Below are 26995 nucleotides of genomic sequence, written 5' to 3' on the forward strand. Positions count from 1 at the left end.
AAACGTAATGTGTGGTTGATGACCTGAGAGAATTTGAGCTCCTCTGGGCAGCAAGAAAGGGAGGCAACAAGCAATTACACTTGATCTCAAGTCATGACTCCAATCAAGAATGAAACACCCTCATGAGGCAATGGTGAAAATTAGGTTGTCACCATTGCTGCACAGATTTCTGGTAGTGTGGGCAGAAGGAAGGGTGGTGTCCAATTATTGCTCTGTCTGTGTGAATCAAATTGAATTCCTACTTGTGTGGTTCCATCAGGTGGGTATAGATTTGGACTATTCTAGTTGAAATACATATACCCCATGGAAGACATGCCCTTAGTCTCCCACAAACCGGTCATCAAGTCATGTGACTCCTGGTTTTCCTGTAAGTCACATGATCAGCTTTACCGCTCCTGTCACGGATGTGGTGATGAAATATTAAAAGTAAGTCACTATTTTGTTGAGAGAACTGTTTAAAATATTCATTCTACCAGGGGTGTAGATATTTTAAAAATGGAGGACTTCACCCATTCAGGTAACCTCATTTGAAACTCACAGATTAAAAGTCATATCTTTCAGGGAGTGTATGGATTTCAACTGGATTCAAAAAAGATGTTTTCTGAAGGGAAGGGATGTACACCCTGGAAAATTCTGTAAAATCAGTCCATTTTAGCCAATTATAAATAGATTCACCCCTGATGTCATCAGAACTATATTGCCGTCTATGCTCAGATTGCTGTTCAGTATGATACCGGTAACAGCGGTAATGGAATCATGCTCATTGTTTCTTCATTATTAAGCTGCTTCATGTAACCCTGTCCCCTGCATTGCATTTTGATTTTTCCCCCAGCAATATAGCCTTTACCCAGGGACGGCATATATGCCGTACCAACGGGCGGGTCCATATATCGTAGTCTACATTTTGTTTCTTCAACCTCGTTGGCATATAATAAGATGCAAATGATAGTTCAATGTCCTCCCAGTTCATATATGCCAGCACACCACTTGTCTGTTTATTATACACAGTTCCATTCAAAATTCACTATTTACATAGTATTAAGTTTGTGGTCTGCCATCATTGGCTATTGTTCACTTTGCATATAGCCTGCATGGTCAGTACATAGACCTAACACTACGGTATTTTCTGCCACGCTTTTTATACCACCTCAGTCAATTTTGGTTTCTAAGTGCTTACTATAAAATGTCACCAAAATTGCTGCACATTTATATTGGCACATGAGCGTGAAGTCACATGATTGCTAAGGTAAATATGTCAGAAACATAAATTTCAATTGAAAGTATCCGGAACTCAATACACATTTCACAGACATTCAGACGACTCTTTTTCTGGTAGATTTGATATGCGTTGGTAAAGAACAATATTTAAAATGAGAAAGTTAGAAGCTGGGAACATTGGCATAGCGTCATAGGGGCAGGGGGCATGTGACCCCCATCAATCGGAAAATTTAGAAAATCCCATTTTGCCGAAAAATGGCTTGTGGCCCCTAAATGCCCCCAATCATAGTTGGTGCCCCCCCCCCCCCAATGTAATGACCCATGCTACGCCACTGGCAGGGAAGAAGGTAAGATTTTCATTTTCAGATATTTTTTTAACTCAGTACATATTTCAACAACATTCAGACTATCCTCGTTGAAGTGTTTTCTAATCATGCTAACAGAATTGATATCAATTGCTTAGTGCCAGCAGTGGGTAAGTGCAATAAGTGCCATGTACAGGTGAGTACAATGTGTATAAATTGCCAAATGTTCACAGGGCAGCTATTGCATTTAACCCACTTCTGGCACTGAGCAGATATGTGTTAGTTAGAAACAATAAAGAAAGTAGTGAAGAAGGTAAAAGTTCCTCATGTTGAGGGCATAGCGGACTAAGAGACTTTTTAATTGGAGGAAATGTCATTTGATAATAATTCTTGGCAACCTGCAAGATAGTTTCTGAAGTAGATTTTGTTATATTTGGAGATATTTAAAATGTCTCAAAAAGTTTGTACCACATAAAATGAGCGAAGTTTTCAAAAAAGTAAACCGTCAAAAAACTTTCAAAATACTGTATACAAAGAAACGGGGAAGTTCTAACAAATTTTAGGTTTTTGCCGCCACCTCGGTATAAAATAGCTTGCTATGATAGTTTTGATAGCACTTCATCTGAGTTTACCGTTGTGGGGTTGATAATGCACGCTGACGTTTTGATAGGGGTGGAAAACATGGTAAAGTAAATTTTGATATGACCCGAGTAAGACCTTACGATAAAGAGAAAGTTTTGAAGGAAAACAAAATTCTTGTGTAAAATCCTGGAATAAACCTTGACTGAGGCACTGGATAGGGTTTGTATGGAGGGGGATAGAAGTGGTATGTACTCATGTGCAAAAAAACTGCCTTGTCTTAAAATTTTGCACGTAAGGCTCATGTCAAAAGTTTTCATTTAGTCCTCTGTGATTATTTAAATTTTTAAGAGGGTTGTGTTGAATCTTGTTTTAACTCCTGTATTGAGTCAAATTGAATCATGGTCTAGGTCTTGAGTCATATTGATCATTTTAATATGTCCACTGAATTTGTGTCATGTATTAGGGAATGAACCAAAAGTTTGATGACATTTGATAAACGAAAGTCTTTTTGTTAGAGGGGAGGGGGTCAAAATGTCTGATTTGTTAGTTAAAATGTAGTTAAAATCAAAGCTGATTTTTCGGGTTTGAATTCTCAATATTTACGTTAGAGGGAGAGGGTTGGGCTTCTAGCGATAGGACTGTCATTTATATGATGCATCAAACTTATGGTTGCAATAATTATTGTTCCCTCAATTTCACCATACTTGTTCATTAAAAATGAACTAAATGACTGGAGTTTATGTTTTACTTAGTTAGGTCTTCAACATTTAATCTCCAGTCATGGAAGTTCCTATTTGAGATGATCATTTTGAAAATATGGTTGTTAGTCAAGTTTTTGTTTATGGACCTTTGAATTTGAAACCATGAGACTTTGTTCACAAGTTGTTCATCTTAAAGATATGTTGGGTCTTATAAAATTTGAATTAAAATTTTTCCACCTGTAGTGTTTAGACCAACATTTTTTTTTAGTTGAGTATTTTTAGAGCTTGAGGTGCACCCACATACAGGCCAGTGAACTTAACTTAGGCTCTTGTGTTCTATCCACGCCATTGTCCATGAAATCAAAGGCAAGATTTTCTTAAGACTGGTGTCCATTTCGTGGCTTCCAATTGAGGCACTATGCAAACAAAGACTTCAAGGGGTAAGGACTTCATCTTCATGGTTTGGGCAGGTCAAGTTTGGTGTGTAAGCTTTCTTGAATACCAGAACAGCAGATTTGCAGGTTGCAGCATCACTCAAGTTGTTATTATACATGAAGGTTGAGGTCAGATACCAACTGATTGGTAGAAGCACCTTGAATGGACTGGGTAAAGGTGACAAGGTGAAATTTGGGGGAAGGGGGGATTTGAATCCGGTCAGTGGAATAAAAGCGGCAACATTTGGTCCAATGGATGATTTGTAATTATTGCAAAGCAAATAATTACACACCTGAGTCCTGATTCACACATGGTCTGCGTTTGCTTAGAATTAAGTAATGTCTCTAAATTGAAGACAAATTATTTTGCCATACAAGAAACATGCACTGTTTGCATAAACATCATTGCCAAAATTGCATTACATGTAGTTTGCCTTGTAACAGGCCCGTACGCAGGGGTTGGGGGTGCGACCGCACCTCCCCAAATTTGGAAAAGTGCACAAAAAGTCCCAAAATTTAAGAATTTGTGAGCGTAGCGAGCAAAAAAATCAAAATCAGGTTTTTTATGTTTTTTGGTCAAAAAAGGTCCAAATTTTGGGGGGAAAAGTCCACTTTTCCCAAAATTGCCCCCCCTTTGGAAAAAAGTCCACTTTTTCAAAATCAGCACCCCCAAAAAAATCCTGCATACGGGCCTGCCTTGTAAGCATGTTATATGCTGCTACCAAAGCCGATATGATCTTTTTGTAATGCAATAGTTACCACTTAATTCCGTACGTGCATGGATTTCATTTTAATAGCGGGGTAAAAAACCAGCAAGATTGGGGAAGATAACGCAACAATCAACCAAACATCCCCCAGGGAACCGATTCACAAGAAACAGGACTTATTTGTGGTGTTTGCATTTGGTGTAATTGCCAGTGTTACAATAATGCCAATATTGCAATTAAGATTGTATAGAATGTGGAAGTGAGAAAGCAAAAGATATCAATCTGTTTACGCTATAAGTCTTTGTGCAAATGTATAGTAATAGCATCAAGTTGATTTTGGTACTAACTAGTACCGGTAGTTAAACCCTTTTCAGAATGTAACATTTACAAGATTGGAGATATTCAGTGGAAACACTGGCGGGCTCTAGGATCTTAGTTGAAATTCTCATGCTTTTACAAACGGTGCTGAAATTGACCTAGATAAAAACAGGACCAAAGTTAATGATTGTGAAATGGATTCCTATATGGGATCTAAAGACACCAAAGAAACCCAGATTCCTTAGTCATGTTAGTGGTTACTACCCTAGTCAGGACTTTTACAGCGTGGAAATTTAACTAAGTGTGATCACCATATTCTAGGATATTCAATGTAATGTAAACTGAGTCACTCCATCTTGAAAGTAAACTGGTGACAATGCAAATAGGGAATCAAATTGTCCTTTTTCAATGTAACCAATGGACATGATGGAAGAAACCTGGCTGCCTGGTACCCCAAAAAGTGTATTTGTCACCAATTTGCTTTCACGATGGGTGACTCAGTGTGTTGAATTTGATTTCATTCCGATTAACCTCAACTCCCTCTCTACTTTTTGCCTAAGTGGAAAGAAGAAAGATAAGAGAAAAGTTGTTTTCCCCGCCCAGGATTTGATCCACCGACCCCTCGGGTACCAACCAGCAGAGCGGGTATAGCAAGCCATGTGGGTGACCATTGCCCAGCCAATGGTTTCGTGCCTATGTAGATGTAGTTTGGCATGATTACTCAATTGAATCATATGGGATGCATGGTCTTGCAGTCGCTTCGTGCTGTATGGTTTAGCGTTAGGTTTAATATGTATGTGGGGGAGAGGGGTTCGTATACATGTACAAGACTCTGCATGCTTATGTTAATATGTTTGTGTGTATTTGTTAAAAGCAGTAAAGGCTAATTGCTAACCTGGCAGATCCTATATGTGTAATGGATGAGAATAAACCAAGATTTTACTGCCTCCATTTTATAGATATTTGAGTACAAAGAAACAAACAATTTGGGTGTCTGCTTCCAACCGGAAACTCATCCACCATTATCTGTCAACTTAATAACAAGTTATTTACAAAATCACCAACTACCATTTTAAATCACTGACAACCCCTAACAATACTTCTGCCATTGCCTATTCACGCCGGAAATACAAATGAGTTCAATAATTGTGGGTTTTGGGCAACTAGCCATTAATTATGTAGTCACAAGTTGGAAGAAAGGTATGCAAATGGGTGTCAATTGTGGACAAAACCGAACCTAAGAATTGGAATTTGTTGAACGTGGCAGGCAGTGGTAGAAATGAGTTGTTATATGTTGTGGTTGACCAATTCTAGTTGTATACATACATGGGACCTATTTTGAAAGTAAAATATGCTGTTATAATGCTGATAAACAACAGTATTTAAAGTTTCAGAAAGTTTATGATCACGTTTTTGGGATAAAATAACTAAACTGTGGTATTACTTTGACTCACAATCCAGGTTCAATGACCACAGACTACAATCCATTCTTAAAAGCTCCATTATCAAATACTAAAAATAGAAATAGAAAGAGTTTTATGTAATTTTCTTGCTATCTTCAGTAGATAGCCTATTGTTAGATAATAGCATTTCATTAAAGAAAAGTACAAAGCATTAAGAAATGAAAGCTCAAACATACTGTATCTAAAGACTTCTTGTTTTATGAAACAAATTGGAAGTTGTTCATCGATGCAGCAATGGGCTATTCCAGAAAATAGGTGCACACCCCCTATAGAGGAGTAAATTTTCAATCAAAGAAATGTCCGGATTTCCACGTCTGCTTTCTAAAAACGACTGGATTTCCAGTTGCCAATGTTACTGGAAAAAGCTTGGAAATCCAATAAAATGAAGGAAAAATCACGGAAATGTTGAAGATGAGCTCTCAAATTGAGGATTTCTGATTTTAAACTATTTTTCTGCGGATTTTTTGCCTTTGGGCACTTTAAAAGTCTGGATTTCCAACAGTCACGATTGGACAAAAAGTCCGGATATCCGAACTCCTCTATAGGGGGTGTGTATCTATTTTCTGGAATAGCCCAATGCAATAAGCAAAATGAATTATGCCTAATTGCATATTACAAGGTATTAGTATTTGATTTAAATCCTCAATTAAACTTACCAACCCTTTCCCTGAGTGCAGTTGTCAAATTAAAAAAATATTGATTTTCAAAAAGTTTCAGAATTTCAAAGTTTTTATGGGTATCTTTGAAATATATTGGAAGAATTCATTGATGAAGTACAAACATTCCTAGTATTGTTTCAGTGGGTTTTTGAGATAAGGTTTCAATGTTTTTAAGACTAATCTTGGAATTTGTGGCCTTGTGCCTACTGTAGCTGAATGCTTGGCAATCAAAAGATTTACAAATCGCTGTAATACTTGGCCTTGTCCTCTGTGTGTGTAATAGATAAGAATTATGTGAAGCTATTTTTGCACATTATAAAATATGACAATTTATAACTTCTAAGTTCAAGTAGCTTGCAAGATATTTCTTTACATGTTAATATTTGCCAACAAAAGGTTCAGATCTGGTGAGAAAGAAAGTGAGATTATTTTGTGGAAAATCCTTGTAAATGAATTATGAGAACCAAGGTTGATTTTTCAAATACCGAAAAAAAATCCCTTTACAATATAAAAATATGTGAAAGTGTGTTGATATTTGTGTTATTTGAAAATATGATATTGAAATTGAAATACCAATTTTACGCTTCAGTAACTGTTCTGTTCCTTTATTTTCATTGAATTAGATTTTTAAAATAATTTTAATAATATTTTGCATCAGACTGTCAATATGTACTATTTTCAAAGTATTTTCCTGAATTAGTTTGTAATATATATATATCACTAAACAAGAACTGACAAATCAAATGTCTTCATTACAGCAGAATTGTGTGGTTTTGAAAGAACGATGTAAGATTAGATCAAAGAGTAGTGTACGCCCTATAGTAAATGGTTCTCTACCAAACTGACTTCCGTAGAGTATGGTAATTGAGATGTTATGAATATTGCGAAGTGAAGGTGTGAGCCAAGGATACAATTTATTGCTCATTTCCATTCAATTCTATGAATGGATAGATGCATCTCAAGTTTGTGCCTGATTTAACTCTATCGTCGTCTCGTCAATAGACTGGAAGCAATTGATGATTCATTTGGCGTACATCGATGTAACGCTGACCGGTAGATCTGCCCCAGACACCAAAACACTGATAAAAGATATTGAAATAGGATTTTCTTTTGAAAAGCATCGCATAATGCTGCAAATCGCAGATTGGGAAATATGATATCATGCCATTTTTCGTATCCCTTTGATACTCGAACTAACCACTGGCCATGATGGATTGTCCGATAAGTTATATGGCTAACATTCAAACTAACTTTTTGTCTTTCTGTTAAGCAAGGGTAATTTTCTCATGAAAATAATACTGCGAATACAGACTATTCCCAGTCCCATGTGCACCCCCAAACTAGCCACAATCCCTTGTAGAATACTAAGAAAGGCATGTCCAAGACGTCTACAACAATGACAACTTTCAAGATGTCTTTCTTCTCAACTATGAGATTGGGATTTTCTCACGAAAAAACACTGTGAATTACAGATAGTTCTCAATTCCTTGTGCAACCCAAACTGGCCACATTCATCTGCAGATAACTACATTAAAACATCAAAAATATCTTAGCTATGGAGAAATGTATTTCTTTTTATAGTACTAGGTAACCAATGTTTGTTCAAATCATGGAACAGAATTAAGAAATTACAAGGAAAATTTAAATTTGGGTATGAAAACACAGCCCTATATTGAAATCACAGACTGATGACAAATTACAAAAAAAAGGGGAAAAAGTGGATAAAATGTAATTCCAGAGGATGCTTTAATTAAGAAAAAGAATAGAAAACAATTGGAAACCTTACGATGAACATTTGCAAGGTCAAAACCATGAGAATTGGATTAAATTCAATATTGGATGCGAAAGTGAGATGATACTTTTGAATAAATCTATCAGTCGAAATGGTAAAATTAAAGTGACTCATCATTAGTTGATATTGATTGTTCTTACACAGCCGACAGGTATCAAAATGGCAAGGTGAAACAAGAACGATCTCTGTAATATAACGGTATCTTTGGACAAAGAAATATTAACAAATTTACAAGTTTGTGACAGTTGAATTTAAAATCATCTACTTCTCACTTTACTCAATTGACTTGAAACTTTAATTTTCTTAGAGCACCAAATAACAGTGGGTTCAAATCTTATGGACCATTCAAATTATATTTCCATGTCTGACATTTTCATGGTTGGGAGCAGATAAAATATGTTATGGTTAGGTTCCAAAATTGCCCTCCACCTACCCTTATACAACTTTCATAACTTCAAAGAAGTTCCTACCAAAGTTTCGGCAGGATAGTGAAAGTAACAACTTTTTATGATTAGAAAACAACCTTTATGAAATTAGCTGTTGAAACCACAACATTTTGTGGCTATGCTTTCATGGTTGTGTGGGTCACACATTTGATTTGTCATTAGTTCTCTCTGAACGCTAGTTAACCTTTTTACGCTGATTGCCAAAAAAATTGCAGAGCTACAAATCAGACCTGTCTGTCCGTTGCCAAGCTGCGCCAGACTGTCTTCATTCCTTCATTATTACATTTCTGCGGAAACAATGTGCAGAGGTGTGGAGCGGTGATCTTTAGATTCTGTACTCTGGGGGGAACATGTTTTGGAACTGAAACTCTCAAGTAAGGGCCTTGGAACTTGAAGGCAGGGTCTTCTTGCTTAAAATGCAGGTAGTATTTGATGTCATGAAGCAGAATAAATCTTCACCAATTTGCATGAAAATGAGCTTTGGAGTAAAGAAATTTGATATTGAAGAAGCCTCACTGTGTTATTAGTACTGTGTGTTGAACTTGACAATTTAATGATAGGTGTGGTTTACAAATGTTTGTAAATTCAGGTCAACTCCGTGAGACAAGATGCTTTTAAGGAGTGTTGACCAATCCAATCAAGTCAGTTGGATTCAGATGCAGAGTAGGTGATGAATTAGATTGTATCCCCGCAAGGAGGGTACTAGTATTGAATTAATGAATCAGGTCTCTTGGGTAATGGAATTGCCTCTCACCTGGACTCACCTGAGGGATAGTCTATAGCCCTTAGCAACCGGTGACTTCACAATCAAATCACATCAATGCGCATTTCATTCAAACACTTAAACCCATGAGGAGAACAGGTAATGCGGGCCAAAATTCACTCTCACTCTTGCCTGGGTGCTCTATAGCCCTTGAGCCTGTGGTGGAAACCAGAATTCTTTTGGAGTTCAGAAAGAAAGTGGCAGAAGTGATGATTAATTTGTACTAATAGGTGGGTGGGAGGAGGAGGTTAAAATTATATAGTTTGCCCCTAACATAACCCAATACCATCCTTACCAGAACTAAAACCAATCTGACTTGTACATAGAGGAAGCATGTGGTAACAGTAATTTGGAGGATTTTAGGAGGGGAAAATATCTGGAAATTTTCCCACAATTCTTATTTTGAATAGAGGGCAAAGCCTGAGAATATAGGGGAGGAGAAAATGCCCTTTTGTTCCACCACTGAGAAAAATATATGATGGATATTGGACAGTTCTATTGAGCCCTCAAGTCTTCACAGACATGTTTTGACACTAAAAAGAGAACAACAAGATTTGTTTACATCTATTTTGTTATTTATTTAGGTTAAAGTTAAATCCCTTGATCCACTCAGATTACGCTAAAACAGTGTCGCATGCAGTAGTGATTTAATTTCTGCGAAGAAGTTGACTAAGGCTTTACTTGTTACACTGCCATTTCTGATTCAATTTAGAGTGAGTCTTATTTTGTCATCAGACGAGTGACTCTTGGTTTGCTTTCTTCGTCATTTCATCAAAAAATAGAGCGCTCCGATTTGATGAGAGATCAAGGAATATTTTGATGGAGATCACTCTGGTACCTTACTCATCAATTTGTAAAGCCAATCGAGGCATCACGGTAATGGACTTGTTATTTGCTTAATTAAGTCTTCTCCATGTACTTAGCATGCATGGGGCTTGGTGCGCTGAGGCGGACGGGCAGGTCAGAACAAACCCTAGGGGTGTTTCTTGGTGTCGGACATGTTGAATATTGATCACAGTGTAACGAGGCTTGAGACTTGATGTATTTATTCATTCCATCTATTCGCCCTTCGGCAATTTGCTTTAATCGTGATGTATGCTGCATTAATAGCGGTAACTGCGCAATCTCCCTCATAAAATTGCTAATCTTGTCACATGTTTTTTGATCAGAATCTCGGCTGCCTATTGATTTCTCAGCTTGTGAATGACAGGTCTTGGATACTAAAATCATGCAAATCTACTTCTTCCAGAGGAGTGCTCCCTTGAAAGTTCAAGAGACATGGTTACAGTGCATTGATGCTTTGTTCTTGTCGATTTTGTAAGTTTTACTGGAATTTATGTTGAAGAAGAGCTTGAGATACGGATTGCTGGCTTTCTTGGGAGGAACGCCACTCCCATTAGTCCACTTTCCCTTAGGAATTTTCTTTGAACTGTCACTCATAGATGAACAAGAGAAATGCAAACCATATCAAAATCTCTCAATTCCCCCTTCTTCTTTTGTCCATTCATTGTTGGGCTAGAGGTGAGAGGGTTCCAGAAGTCTTCTAAATCTAATCAATCATATTTGAGAGGGATCTGATCAGAAGCACACAATCTTTAATTTGATTGCGGATAAGGGTACGTGCCTATGAAGGTATGTCCCTGGTGTGCCCCTTCCCCATCCAATCAAATGGCACCCTTTGTTATAGTATCATCCATGCTAGAATTCAAGTCAGTGGTGTAGCGTGAGTCATCCTATTGGAGGGGGGAACCAAGATTGAGGGCACCTTTCATGATTGGGGGCACAGGCCATTTTTCAGCAATTTTCCTCAATTTTTTGATCGATGGGGGGCACTGATTCAACTAGTATCATCCAATTCATCAAAATCTGACACCATTCAGCAGAGCTTGAAATAAGGATTTCAGATCCAGGAGCGATTTCGGGTGTTTTTGTGTAAATATTGCCCCTGGTCTATACAAATACACACAGTTCTGTTTCAGAATCGGGGGCATTTTGCCTATTAGCAGGGTTAAATTTGCCCCTTGTTCCTGCTTATTTCAAGCCCTGCCATTCAGCACTTTGAGAGCTGTTGTGTTTCCACTCATATCAACTGCCACACTGGTATAACTGCCATACATGATTCCAAATAACTAAGAACCAATTAACTTTTGAAGTACCAATTAAAATGATTATCACTTATGATAATTGCGTTATTTGGAGTACTTATTTCACATCTAATTTTCATTTTTGTCGCGCACAAAAGATTGCTCCATTTTAAAACGTGTCACCAAAAAGCCACTCAATGTAAAATGTGTCACACCATTTGCATCTATGGGTAGACTATAGGGACACCCTCTCAAGATTCAATGGAGCAGCGTAGGAGGTGATCATCGCGTCGTCTCCAGTATGTAATTTCCTTCTTGTTACCAATTCAGCACTGCCAATTCAGTTAGCCAAATTATTTTGAGAAAGCTATTCCTGTTTCAGTCTTATTTGTGTCTAGTTTCAATATCATTACTTGATATGAAATGTGTCACACCTATTTAAGAGTCAACACATTATCATCAGACATGTCAAGAGTCTACGCTCATCATCATCATTACTGACAAGAGGCATTTTTCTTCCCCCTCCCTGTTTCTTATTATTAGGTATATACCAAATCATTTCGCAATTAAGTTTTAATAGATTTCATACAAGCTTGTGAAAATTGTGTCCACTTTTCGAACTGAAAAAGCCAGAAATATATTGTCATGCAACATTTTTGTGTGGAACACAGCCTATTTCATGAATTGAAGTACCACCCCCATATGCCCCAAATTTTTCCTGAGTAGTCTTGTAACCCCCCTGTTCTAAGGTCATGCAGTGGCATAGGGGCACTGGGGGGGTGTGCCCCCATCGATCTGAAAATTGAGAAGATCCCATAGGAAAATTGCTGAAAAATGGTGTGTGCCCCCCCATCAGACCAGTGCCCCTAATCATGGTCGGTGCCCCCCTCCCCCAGTATGATGACCCATGCTATGCCACTGAGGTCATTACCTCACATGAGATCGAGATCCACTCCTTGTAGACATTGATTGGGCTTGAGATCCATTGCATTATTAATATCATCAACTCATCTTCACTACCACCTCTACCACAAGTCAACCATCAACATTCAACATCATCATTAACACCACTGTTGCTACCAAGCAATTTGCCTCCCTGTCTATTCAGTAAGTACCGCCAATACTCAATCCCCGCCCCTCATCCATACATCTACCCATGCACTCGTTTCCAGTCGGTATTTATTGGCGATGGCAAGCTGGTGAAATGAAAGCTTTGGAAGGTGGAAATAATACCATGAAGAGATTTCACCTTACCACCCGTAAGGGACCTCTCTTCAACTCTATGTCAAAAGATAGCCAACATACCTCGCTTAATTACCCATAGAATCGGTGACCTTTTCATCTCGCTCTCAATATTTTGGTTCCTGGCAACTTCTTCCATTATGAAGCTTGGATGATATTGACTCATCAAGAGAGAGTGTATATGTATTGCATCAGTACTTGATCCATCTGCATATGCATGGAAATCAACAGCAGATGACAGGTTCAGTTTATATTTTAAAAGTTAAAAAATATCAAAATTATCTGCAGACTTGACCAACTTTTATGCTGCAATATTTATCTTACTGAGGATTTGATTACACCATATAAATGTTAACATGAATGGGCGAGAGAACTGACTGGTTCCAAAATGTATTCGGAAAATTATTCAAACTTTGTGTCAATTCATATTTTCATTAGGGTGTTTAAACTCTCATGGAAGTTACAACTTTAATTTATTAGGTTACCCATTCATGTCATTGTCATGTTGTGTGAGACATAATAGTCAAACACAGTGCAAATTTGTATTGACAAAGTTTTTCATTAACAAAAAGTTTGTAAATAATACCAATTGGAAACCAGCGAAAGTGTGTTAGCATTCCTTTGGATACCATAAAGTTTTTTCGTGCATATTTATTTTCACAAATCCCAGTCTTTGCGAAGCTAACACAAATTCAAACAAAACGGGTACAAAATTTGGATTTGCATTAATTGATAACAGTAAATTGTAATGATTTAGTATTCAAATTAAGCAGAATTGAGCAAAACGATGTCATGTGAAAAATATCGCATCCACAAAAAAAAAGGTTGCGTTGTATAGTAGGATGTCGCCCATCTAGATAGCGGTGTTGAATGACGGCTATCTTCATCATATTAACACAGGTAATTGCTACCAGTTTACCTACATGGTAAAGATAACACAACCTTTTGTAGCCGGATCTGTATGGGACACAGATGGAGGATGGCTCTAATGATTGGTGTAATCAGCTAGTGAGGAATAAAATTTTATGGCAGGGTTTTGAGGATCTGTAGAGCTGAACTGGAACCCTGCTCCCACCCATCTGTCATTTGGCTTCCATGTTTAGGGGATCAGAACCAGTTTTAACAGAGGGGGCCCAAATATTTAGAGGTATATATGAGCTAGTCTTCTCTTATACTGTCTATGGTCTGTGGTACCCAGGATATGTAGTGTTGCATACTGATGTATGCTACCCATAGAGAGAAACTGTTAGGTTCCACAGTGTGGTTCACACTATTTCATAGCTTCCCCACTGCAGTGCTCATCTCACATATTTGCAGAGTTGTAGTACCCATACTCGTACCCATGGCTTCGGACCCGGACCCGTACTCATTCCCTATTTTGACTTCGGACCCGGACCCGTACTCATGCCCTATTTTGACTTCGGACCCGGACCTGTACTCATGGATTGGAACCCATGACCTGGGACCCGTACATGGCCTGGGACCCATACCCGTACTCATGGTCCGGGACCTGTACCCGTACTCATGGTCCGGGACCCGGACCCATACTCATGGTCAGGGACCCGGACCTGTACTCATGGTGGGTCCCAATACTACAAGTCTGCAATCTGCATCTTTGGTGATGTATGTTCATGTGATGCATAACCTGTTGTGAGGGGTCTGACAAAGACTACAATCCCGGACAAAATGGTTGGAACATTTTGATATTTTCATTATACCCCCCCATTTCCCCGGTATTGATTGGCGGGGCAGGGGGATGGTTTAAGTAGTAGGAAAGGGTCCAGGCTTCACACCAAAGAAAGCCAAATTTTAGTATGTCAATAGTATAATGGAAATATGGTTTCAAACAGTCCTACTTTAACACAAGTGTTCCAACTACTTATGACCGGGATTGTAGGTGTGAGTGAGTTGTTTACTTTTAGGGGTTGCTGAGAAATGTTATGGTCTTTTTGGAACATGAAATATGCAAATTAAGATCCTATCATGGAGCCTAGCCCTAATAGCTCAACAATTCACAGATTCACATAAATATAATTTGTGACTGGACACTACGAATCAGCCGTAAACTCGGCCCCGGTCAATTTTGTTTTATTTCGTGTTTAGAAAATATATATCATAAGCTTTAAAATAGTATATCATTTGACGATATCCAGAAGCGGGGTTATGGTTTGTTGAACTCTGCTCCATCAACAAAATGGTACCCTTTTCGGTTCTATATGTGTCTCTTTTTCCACTTTGCTGGTAATAAAGTCATAATTGGCGATCATTTCAAATCATCCCCGAGTCAACGAGGTACAGGAATGTCCTCTCATTGTTAATTGTTGGTGCTTCTCTGCATGGTTATACATACCCAGCCAAAATACAATGCAATTGTAACGCACCACTTGAACAGGATTTAGCCAAAGCAAACAAAGACTAGAGCTATGTAATGATTTTATATGTAGAAGATTATTATCCTCTTTAGGATTATTGATTGGTTTAAACGCTATCAAATGAGAAACATGTCGCGCCTAATTGAGACACCTATGAATACGACATTCACGCATATTTTGCACTGTATCTCAGAATACAATTTGTAGAGTTTACGGCTCATTCGTAGTGTCCACTCACATTTGTGGAAAGGGCCCACAAAGAAGACTTTCAGATAGACCGTGTATTCAGCAACAAGTGGTAAATTTGGGTAGGGAAAATATATTCCTTTTGTAAAAAATATTGCATTTTTTTAATTTTCTGCACTTATACTCAAATACCGGTAATACTGCAATATTTGTCTTTCTAGCAGTTATCGCTTTCATCTGGTAACAATTGTATTTCAATTGCCCAGTGTTTACACCTGGATATCATCACAAATACATCAGGAATGTGTACTGAGCTTGCTCCGTTGCCTCTCCTTGTTTTCTCTTGAGTGATGTGAATTTGCCGACAGGAGATGATATAGTAGTTGTATCCAGATGAGACCGCACCTCCGAGGCTCAGAAATTGGGATCAAGGCTTAAGCAGGAGCCAGGCTTTTCTTTACCCCATGGTTGCCAATTTTTGGCTCTTGTTGTGTCCAGTATTTTACACTACAAACTATAGGACCATAGGAGTCATCTTTGGTACCAGAAGCTTATTTTAGCTCCTGGTCCAGCCATACTTAATTATTATAAGCTTGATATAAAGGCTTGATTGTGATAGTTTAGTAAGTGGTTTGATCAACCAGGAAAGTGACAGGATGGGGCCCACAGGCAGTCGAGCAGTCGATAAGCATGATTAGAGGAGATGACAGACTCAAGTTTTAATCTCTCCATCTGAACATCTTAGAATTTGATAACGGTCCAGCTACCTGGCTTATTGATGACACTTGTCTATTTTCTTTATGCAGGTGAAAATATGTTGATTACTTCCTCCATTCTTCCATGCTTAGATGCTCATTTATCCCACCTGGAAGGGTCTCCAGTGCCTACTCCGCCTCACAGATCTGAAATGAGAAATATTCTTTAACAAAAATTCCCTTTAAAAAGTAAAGTGTTGTACCACAATGTTGCAGGTCATTTACAATGATTCCATTCCCACTTCACATGTTTGTGAGACTACAGACTAGTCAAGCATCTGTGCTTCATCTAACATGAAGTTATCCTAAAACACCCATTAGAAATACCCTCTGCAACCTAACCATTGGCAAACTTTAACCCTAAACCTAAGACCCTAACCCTACAACACAGGTTGCAATTAATGGTGTTCTGTAGTTATAGGGAAAAACCCTTTTCAGTCCAATCCAGATTTCAATAGGCCCCCTATTAAAAAAAAAGGCAAAATAGATTTCTGATTTGTCAAACTTGAATGAAAATAAGTAATTGAGTTATTCAGATTTAATTATCTAACTGAGGTACACATGCAAGCAACTGATAACTTGAAAAAATGATTCTCAAAATGAGTGTTACAATATGCACTTGTAGTTTTAAGTCAAATATAGAGCCCATAATGAATTATTTGAATTTTATGGAGCGTTGTTCTTGACAGAACCAGATAACCTGATCGTAACATGCTTCTATCTTAATTTGTCACGTTCCAATTATCAACAATATGTTGACAATATGCTAACAATATGTTACTATTTAACAATCCACACAAGGTCTCTATCCATGCTGCATTAACAAACATTCAAAATGTGCTTAAGTGGTACAACATTGACAATTGAATATTAAATTGATCTCAATAAAGCTCTTTGTCCATGAAACATAAGTTTGTATTTATTGTGACATGATCTTGAACTACCTCTTATCAATGAAGGTCTGTTATGGTGCAAGATGTTTGCAATGATTCATATCATTTGGGTATCGTATGTGTTAGTGTATTGCATTCAATTCATGGGACAATGAAGCCATGAAACATAACCTTTAATTATAGGCTTGAATGTGAAAAAAAGATGTTTGCAGTGAGCATGCAACAGTTAAGTGAAATGTAGCTATAACCATGGAAGAAAGAGATGAGAAGGAACCACAATCCGCTTATCCATTGACGCATGAAAAGAAAAGCTATCAATGGTACTTACTTTCATGTATGATCCATTTACGCGATCGATGCTTGGCGAAATCATTACTGAAAAAACTATAACAAACCCATCCAAGAACAAACAAACGCTACCCAGAATTAAGATTATGGAATTTCACTGATGCTCTGAACATGTATAGTAGCTTTGTTTTGGGATCTACAGTCAAACTGTTTTCTTGATCGTGTTGTGTAGAAAATGTCCTTTAACACATCGAAAAGGTCATCAAAATCGGCCGCTTATTTGCTGAGTTTCATCTTTAGCAAATAAGGTAAGATTTTGGTGACTTTTTCGATGAAAAATAGATGCAAAATGTTCTTAAATAATGCACAATGTTCGGTTGAGTCCGTACATGAAACATGTTTAATTTAATAGTTTATATGTGTATAATCGTAACTAGCTAACTCGTTTCAGTGCCAAAGACTGCCAACTCTGAGAAAAAAGTCATCAAAGTTCGGGAAAATTGGGCGAAATGGAAGAAAAAGATGTAGGCCATCAATGACCGATGATCACGTCACCAGAGAAAATCCTATAGAGTGCTTGCACGGAAGGTCATTAGTTCAAATCATCCTTCAGACACGCTCCAGAAGACATGCAAATACATAGAGTACAATACCAATCACCTATTTAACGCGGGGAATTGATCAAAATAAATCCTCATGAATAACAATGTCAATTAAATGTCGGTAAAGGGAGTGGACAAAGTGAATGTGTTCGTTGTGGTTCCTTCTTATCTCTTTCTTCCATGCTATAACCAAGTGATTCACATCATTAAGTTTCATGTGTATGATAACTGCTGAGTGCCAGAAGCAGCTATTTAGTGGTCAATGTTGTATATAGGTGGTCATAGAGGAAGCTGTGTTAGCAGTCGTTACCCCCTTGAATCAGACAGTAGAGTGAAGCCTTCTTTCAGGCGCTTTATTGGGCTACGTCAGAGGTATAAAACACTATAATAAGCCTTAATATTTTTAGATGGGTAGAAAAGTTTTAGTGATATTTCTCGTTCCTTTTGAAAGAAAAAATGGTAGGAATGAGAACGACAATATTTAAACCACATCACTTAAATTAACCCACAGGAATCCAATTCCTTCGTTACTATTCCCCACCACAGATGTTAGAATGACTTGCAAAATGTTAGAAAAAGATAAGATATAGGCAATGTTGTTGTTGCTTTCTGATCCCTGATATAGATTTCCGAACTATTCCAGATATGATTGATATTGATATCTCTAATTGATTCAAGAGTTCTATTTATTGTACAGCTTAATACCGATTTCAAAATGATCAGTAACTAAATATTGTGTGTGTGGGTGGCACACAGTAATTGGATAAATGATTATTGCTTTGATAAATGGATTTATTTCACAGGTTGTTTTGATTGATTGTATCTTGTCAATTGATGAAGAGTCTATTGTAGGATTGTTACAAATGGTATCCCAGAAGACATTGCAGCATTTAATCAGAATTTTGAAGATTCTATCAAGTTGGTTGACCTCGACTGCTCAGTACCAGAAGTGGAGTCCAATAGTTGCCCTGTGAAAAATTGCTAATTTACACAGAGTATATGGTATTCATCTACACGTGGCAGCTACATATCAGCGATATGGCAGCTATTGCACTTACCCACTTCTGGCACTGAGCAGTCGAATTTTTCTTGCTTGATTGCTGATACTTTTGGTGTGGGTTCAAGAATGAAAAAAATAAAAAATAAGTGAGTATGTGGCACTCCAACCAGGCTCAGGCATTTTTTTAAATAATCAATTATCACAATAACAAAAACTAGATTTAATCGAGACAATCTAATTATTTTACCATTTGTAAATTGTGAATCTGTTCTCGCAAAGAAATTGTGAAACTTGTCTGTTAAAATAACTATTAGTGCCCTAATTTATTGTACAGATTTTATTTTTTAGGGTAGATATTTTAAAAAATGTACACATTTTTACATCCACAGTTTTGGCAGCAACATGCACCAATACAACTTGATTGCTCACGGCAGCCATTGTTGTTGTTCAAGAAGAAAAATTTGTAGTTAACGCAGTTTCGTAAATAGATGGCAAAATTTGATTTGTCTAAAAAATTAGAAGAATAGTGATACTTGTGATATGATGTTTTAAAGCAATCAGTTACTCAAAATAATTCTTATTATTTTTGAAAAATCAAATTATCGCCCGAGACCGACTCCAACATATGTCTTTGAAAAAAAATGTGTAGTACCCTTATATAACTTTTACTTGTTGAACATGCAGGCTAATACCATTTTTAATTTTGTGCAATGCATTGTAGGACTAGTTGAATTAACCTGTAGCAGCTTCCCATGAATAGATCTGAATGCGTGATCAAAAACTGGTAAACATGGTAAAGAAGAATGAAGTTGGGGATCTATTGTCACATAGATCATCAAAATTTAATTAAATATTTTTTCGAGATATTCGCTGATCGTGCAAATAATATTTTGAATAATTGTGCTACTGTAATAGGACCAGTATAGAGCCTAACAAAATAATTGATCCAAAATTAAAAAAATAAAGCTGTTGCTATTGCCATTTGGAATCAGAATTGATATCGAATTATTATCTATGCTGATTATAACATGTTTAAATAGTGTTGCTTCTGTTGAATTAATGTTATTTAAACAGGGTGATGTTGGTTGTTGAGCTAGTACATGATGAAATAATGAAAATGCTTAAGAAAGCATAGTATACATAAATGTTCCTTTAAACTTGCTCAGCTCAGATTTCATCAGAAGAGTCCAATCCCACTGTCTGAAAAATTTGAAGAAAATCAGGGAAAATCACGGTTTAAGTTTCTGCTTATCTCATGATGATTATAGGCCGACATATTTCATATGAGATTTTAGTATCATGTTTCATCATTTTAGGCTTATATAAGCCCACCCACCTAGTAAAAGTTGCCGGAGCGAAAGAACTGGCGCAAATTGACAATTGTACCCAGCTACACCCATGTTCCATAGGAATTTGTCCATGTGCATAGATTGTGTGAAAGAATGCTGTTCAAAACCCAACAAGTACTATCAAGTATCAACCTAATCCATTAGATGATCCAGCTAGTTCAGGTACTAAAAAAAAAAAAAAAAAAAAAAAAAAAAAAAAAAAAAAGCGCAGTGATTTATAGTGCGCTACGCACAGGCACAACGCCTAGACGTTGATCCACAAGCCTCAGCACACTTTACAGGTTGTCGCTGACCTCTATGGCCCCACATCATTCCATAAACCATTAAACAACAAATCAGGGACTTTGCTGCTTCAAGAGCGCACACCCTAGACATTCCACAAATAACCATCGCAACCAGGATCAGCTCCCGAGTTTCGCACGGGTTACAACGAGACAAATTAGCAGTGAGTTCCTTGTCCAAGGGAATTTCAAGCTAACTCAATTTTCCACGAGAGCATACTAGGCACCACCAGGGTTCGAACTCGCAACCTCTCGCACCATAGTCGAACGCCTTATCGATTGAGCTAACTTGACCACACAAAGGAAAGGAAGAATATCTGTTTGATATTTTGAAAGCCAGGATAGGTGGTATCAACTTTGATTGGAATAGTGAATGGGAGTAGCCATGGTTAACAATTATCTAGTTTCCAAATATGTAAATGGCAGTCAATAGCACAAAAATGCCTCTCAACTGGCAAAATGAATGATAATCGGGTAATGCTATTAATATATAATATCAACTTGTTTATTTGTTTGTTTGTATGTTTGTTTACCCAGGTTGGTCCATGAGGGACACATGCTAATCCATGGAAAATTCATGGACTGCTCCAAGCTCACACTATAAAAAAAGCACAAGCCTGGATAGCCAGTCTGCATAGGTTTGAACCCAGGACCATTGGATACTGAACTTTTAGTGAAAACCATATCAGACTCGTTTAGGACATTCCTGTTAGACACTCACTCAAAATATAGATTTCATTTTATAGCATCTTTATGCTATGTATTGTGATATAAAAGTTGCAATAAATAAGGGTGAGAAATTATTGATGGTGTCCTTGAAAGTCTGGGGGTAGATATAGGATCCCAACACTCATCCACTAGGCCACAGTTCCTTTATCCCAATGCTTGTTCAACTTTGAATAGGTTGGGTACAAAAACCCAGTCCCAAAACTTGAGGTCAATTTTGGGTTGTCAGGTGCTGAATGGAGATTACTGAACTTTGCCACTTGAACTGAGTCTATTTTGGCTTGAACATGTTAAGGGCCAGAAGGCCCTATTTGCAATAGCTGCCCCATAGACATTTGGATGATTTCTGTGTTCTTTAGTACACCATCTAAAAATATGACACACAGCAGCTATTACAGATAAGGCTTTTTGTAATGTACAAAATGCTAGGTATGGAATTCTGACATTCTCTTCACCTTTCTACCTTGTGTGCATTGTTACCTCACCTAAGGGAAATCTATAGGTGTTGCAGTATCCATAACTTAAGGGTTATAGGGTCTACAAGTTGACATGGTAATTTTATAGTTCAATTAAAATGGGATTCCAGGGAGACTGCTGAATTCATATCTGAAATTGATTGTGTATGACAGTTGCTAGGCGAGACACAGTGCAATACTTCTGAAACATTGAATTTAGTGCAAGTGTAGTTTGAATGTGTGTAAATCACAGTGTAGAACTTGAGGCATATTCCCAACATAAATATTAGCTTATTGCAGGTTAACATTAATGACTGGTGGAGATGGCATCCTTGCCAGAATTTGCATCATAAAATGTGATATGTTGTAACCTCACCACCAAAAATTTGGGCTCAGCTCAGCGTGCCAGCCCAGTCATCATTTGGGGTGCCATAGCAAGTTAAAGGGTCTTTTTTGTGAAATCTCACAATGGGAATGCCCCTTTAAAGGCCATTAGCAACTTTTTATTTTGGAATTTAACTTCATCATGTGATCTACATGTTGGGTCTCACACAGCAAACTGGCACCAATAAGTGGGCCTAATATCAATGGCAAAATCAACAAAAATAGCAGTCAAACAAGAATTGCTGCATTTCCAAATAAATCTGCTTGTTACGATTTTTTGGTACACTCGCATAAATTTGCATGATACACCAGTCCATGTATGCATGCATTATTTCCCCAAACCAATTGCAGCGTGGCTGATATGGAAGAAGACACATCCTATTAAATATTAGTTTTCCATATTTACGAAAATACATTTTTAAAGTGGGGCAAAATATAACCTCTCCCAATCACCAACAGGAATGTGATAATAGCAATGAAGATGTATTTTAAACCCATCATAATCAATGGAAGTGTATTGTTTCATGGGGTCAAGTACATGTCATACTTCCACTCAATTAGTTAACGATTGTCATATCTATTTATGAGAGTATTGTGTCGAACGACCAGCTAGCACCATCCCTATTATGAGTATCTTTTGTTTTCCTGAGTGATAGTGATGTTTTCACAGCAAACTGGCGCCAACTTCAACCCACGTTTGAAAAAACTTGGTGGTGGAAGCCTGTCCAGGTAGCAATGATATTGATTGTTATGATATTATGAGATATGTTGCTTAAGTAGGAGAGGGTTTACTATGGTTGGTTTCTCATTGATATATGTGGGGGAGGGGGAAGGTTCCACCCTCTCCATCTGATTTTCATGATGTTCCTTGGTAACGGTATTCTAAAATTATGCATGATGCATGCTTTCTTTCCCATTTCTAAAAGATTACATCTTTCTCATAATCATTCTTATTGAAATGACTGGTTTTTAATTTTACAAAACTGGTGATAAAGATTAGGTGTATACATCAAGAATACCACAACACCGATGTACATTTGCATCATCCTCTGGGTAAAACATAAAATGTCTGTCAGCTTACCAGCATAATGTATTATATGCCTTGGAACCATAGCAACAGCTTCCATGGCAACATGATGGATGGAATACACAGATTGTTTTGTTAATTTTATTTGCTCTTATTGTTATCTAATTGGGTCTTGAAGTGATCTTGATTTTGAAATTGAAATTATGGCATGTGTAGCCTAAATGAAGTCAACCTTAGTATTGTTTTAGGAGCAAATACTATGCGACATATTCAAGTTCAAATAATAAGTAAGAGGGTGGTTAAAATACTTTAGAGGGTAGTGATAGTAGTTCTGACAAATTTGGCAGCTTTTTTCAGTATAAAATGTATTGAAAATGTTATTCAGACCAGTCAGTTTTGCCATGGTGAATTTAAATTTCAAATTTCTATACATGCATTTGTGAATTTGTCAAACTAAATAACAATGAATGAATGATGTATTAAAATAGTAATGAAATAAGTGTGAAACTCCATTGAAAATTAGTGACTTTGTATTCAAAAATAAACTTTCTCATTAACATCCAATTAAACTAAATTTACCATCATTAAATTGATTACCGTATGCCAAATGGTGTGGTGGCAATAGAACAATTATTACAATTCAATTTATTATTAAATGGAGGTCAACTAGGGAACACATTTCTTTGCAAAAATATATGATAGTATTGCTCAGTATAAAATACAACCCCTTTGTCTACAAACTTCAACCTCCAACATGATTTTGACAGAATTTTAAGGAAGGGGAGAAAGAAGTAAAGCTATTTCCTATGATGATTCTAAAAGCTGTATAAGGCATGCATATGAAAATAACTTCAACAGCATAGACTATAGAGTTTAAAATAGAAAGGATCTCTATTCTCTTTCTACAGTCTTATGTTCACAGGCAAAATGAATGTGAATTAAAATTCTACATCTGTGGTGCAAAAGATTTTCAGAATTGCTGATCAATTATTTTTCTCTCATACACTGCCGGTAGTCACTGCTCCATTTCTATTTAATATCTACTAAAATGTTGAGACCCGTAGAAAATGATTTCATCTGGTATACAAACATGACATGCCAACGGGCCAGTCACTGGTATAGTTGGAAGTTACTTATTACCCTTTACCTGCTGTTATCAACAGCTCTGTGTTATCAACAGCTCTGACAAAATTATGTGAATTTTTTTTTATGTGAAATAATCATGATGTTATTGAAACGTTACAGCATAAATGAGGTAAAATGAGCACAAACAGGCCTTGTGTTTGCTTTAAAAAGTGTTCTACGGCCTTAGGTATTTTACGAAAGAAGACCGACTTCAATCCTGCTGTCTTCTGTACAGTTTAAACCTCTAATACCCGCTTGCAAAACTTAGAAAGTACTGCATGTCGTGATAGCATGATGTCCGCTACATCCAACGGCGGAAAAGATTTGATAGTAACTGCTCAGCGTGGGGTTATTGGAAATCATAAAAGACTTTTGATTACACGTTGGCACACTTTCTGATTCCGTGTCCAATAAATATGGCTGGCATTCCGTTATTTGCTGACTGACCGTATGGCCTTGTGACGGTGCGTGTGCGTTGAATTTAGCCAATTTGGTTCTGAATTGATATCGATTCTCCTATTTGCACAGGGTTTTGGTGTTGTTATAAGACGGTAATATGTGACTGAAAGGGTCACTTGTATAAAATAGGGGAACTATTTTTGTAATTTACTCGAGGTAATTATAATTTTTTTTAGAGCGAGAGCAAAAGCTATGAGAGAGACGTCTCAACGTGCATAATAGCTGTAGGTGTGTTGAATGTATTTTGTTGGTTTGGTTGTAACTTGCACTACAACCTAAATGTATGTCACATTGGGCTATTCCAGTTGAAATCCACACTAACCCTGTGGATGATTTTGGAAATATGTTCCATGGGGGAGTTTGTTTTTCAAATGTAATTGGTCAGGGTTAATCATTTTGAAACTCATACTCCCCTTGTATTATGTGGCTTTACCTTTATCTTCCACAACTGGAGTGAGTATTTCAAACGGAAGCTACCCAATTGTCTATTCTATTCAAAACTCATACTCCCTCTGTGGAAGACTTTAGCTAAATCTTCCACAGGGGTAGTGTGGATTTGAAATGGAATAGCGCAATTCAGAGAAAATGACTAGTCCTGAAACAACAATTCACCAGTGTTTCAGATGTATAGAATCGATCAGGCTGTCATAATTTTTTCCAAAACTCATGTATTTCATGAGCATGCTGAGTTTTGAAATGATAAATTTGCTGATTACTGCAGTAAAGATATCATGTGTTTCTACATGTATTTGATTTCATAAGATGATCCAAAATCATACCACTAAAAAAACGTATGGGAAAAATTGTTTTTGTCTTAAAGATTCTTTGTTGTTTTGATGGTGGGAATCCAGGAAGGTTAGAATAGGACCAGTTGAAACAAAACTTATTTGCAGCTTTAAAATTTAAGGAACTCCTCATGTGTAAGAATTGCTCAATTAAAAATGGTTTCACACCAAGACATATCATATTGCTTAATTAATCAAATTAATTAGTAATCCACCCCCATAAACCACATAATGTAATTAATTAAGTTTCTTAGCACTGTTCATTAATAATAATATACATTAATTAGTAGTGTTCACAGATTATTTATGTAGGTCAATGGAATTTTTGGTTGGCTATCTTGTGGTAGATATTGGCCATTGAACACCAGTGATGTTGCAGAGAAGATGGGAACAGATCTCATCTTCTCTGGATGTAGGGTCACTGGTCTTTCAGGCAGGAAAATGTGCTTTCCCCATTTAAATTCTAAATTTAACAAATTCCTTTGAAAATTTGTAAAAACCAGTGAGCAAACAATAAGATTTCACAGCAAATGATTCATGAAGTTATTGATTTGCAGTTTTTTTATCATTGTCATTCATGATTATTAACCAGATTTCAATTTTTATTTGTATTTTTCAGGTCACTTTTTAGGGAACTACACAGTAATAGAGCTACTAAAAAAGAAGGGTTTTGTAATAGAAAACATTCCTGTGCACGAGGCTGTAGAAGGGTAAGTTTCTGTCTGTCAAACTGTAAGTCATTCTGTCTGTCTCAGATTGTCTGTCTGCCTGTTGTATTAAGTATTTTTTTCTATTGATTTGTGGTGTACCAAGTATTTATTATGAATGAAATGGGGGATTTAAGAAAATGTGGCTGAAGTGGAATTCAAACCGGTGACCTCTGGAATGTGTGTCCAGTGCTCTACCATATTGAGCTATCAAGCACTATGATGGATGACGATCCCAATTACCAATATCTTCGGTCTAATTATTTATTGTTGTAGAAGTATGTAGGTGATAGATAAATGACTGTATCTAGCACTAGCTCTGTGCCCAGTACCCTACCACTGATGACACTCTAACTCCCGCAGCCACTTTGAAATATATCTTGGCCTAATTACTCAGCATCTGTTTATCATTACTGTACAAGCCCTATCTCTTGTGATGATATAATGGTTGTCAGAATGTATTCTTAATATAATATATTTTTAATTGTTTTAATAACCCACAGCTCGGCAGAAGAGGAAGCAGAGGTTGATTTATCATGGCTTAGGGAAGCGGAAGACCTTCACAACCGCAGAAGAGATCGCAACAAAAACGGCAGGAGGAGGAAGAAGAAAAAGAAGAATAACGAAGATGATGATGGGAGGCCTCAACAACAACAGCCTCAACAGCAACCTGTACAGCCACATAGACAGTTTAACGATCTGTGGATACCTTTAGAAAAAATAAGGTAGGTGTCAAAGGTTAGAGGTTATGTCAGAGGTTATGACCTGTACAGCCACATAGACAGTTTAACGATCTGTGGATACCTTTAGAAAAAATAAGGTAGGTGTCAAAGGTTAGAGGTTATGTCAGAGGTTATGACCTGTACAGCCACATAGACAGTTTAACG

The 26995-nt window shown here is 37.1% G+C and overlaps 1 protein-coding gene across 1 annotated transcript in view; it reads left to right on the top strand.

Moving 5' to 3' along the window:
* LOC140151314 (metalloprotease TIKI1-like) overlaps window positions 1–26995 on the top strand; it is a 47391-nt gene that overhangs the window by 14016 nt on the left and 6380 nt on the right. Inside the window, exons 4-5 of the mRNA XM_072173651.1 lie at window positions 26021–26111; window positions 26612–26833. Of these exons, the coding sequence (XP_072029752.1) occupies window positions 26021–26111; window positions 26612–26833 (313 nt within the window). The remainder of the gene's footprint in view (window positions 1–26020; window positions 26112–26611; window positions 26834–26995) is intronic.

Source organism: Amphiura filiformis, chromosome 1, assembly GCF_039555335.1.
Source record: "Amphiura filiformis chromosome 1, Afil_fr2py, whole genome shotgun sequence".
In the NCBI taxonomy this organism is placed as follows: Eukaryota; Metazoa; Echinodermata; class Ophiuroidea; order Amphilepidida; family Amphiuridae; genus Amphiura; species Amphiura filiformis.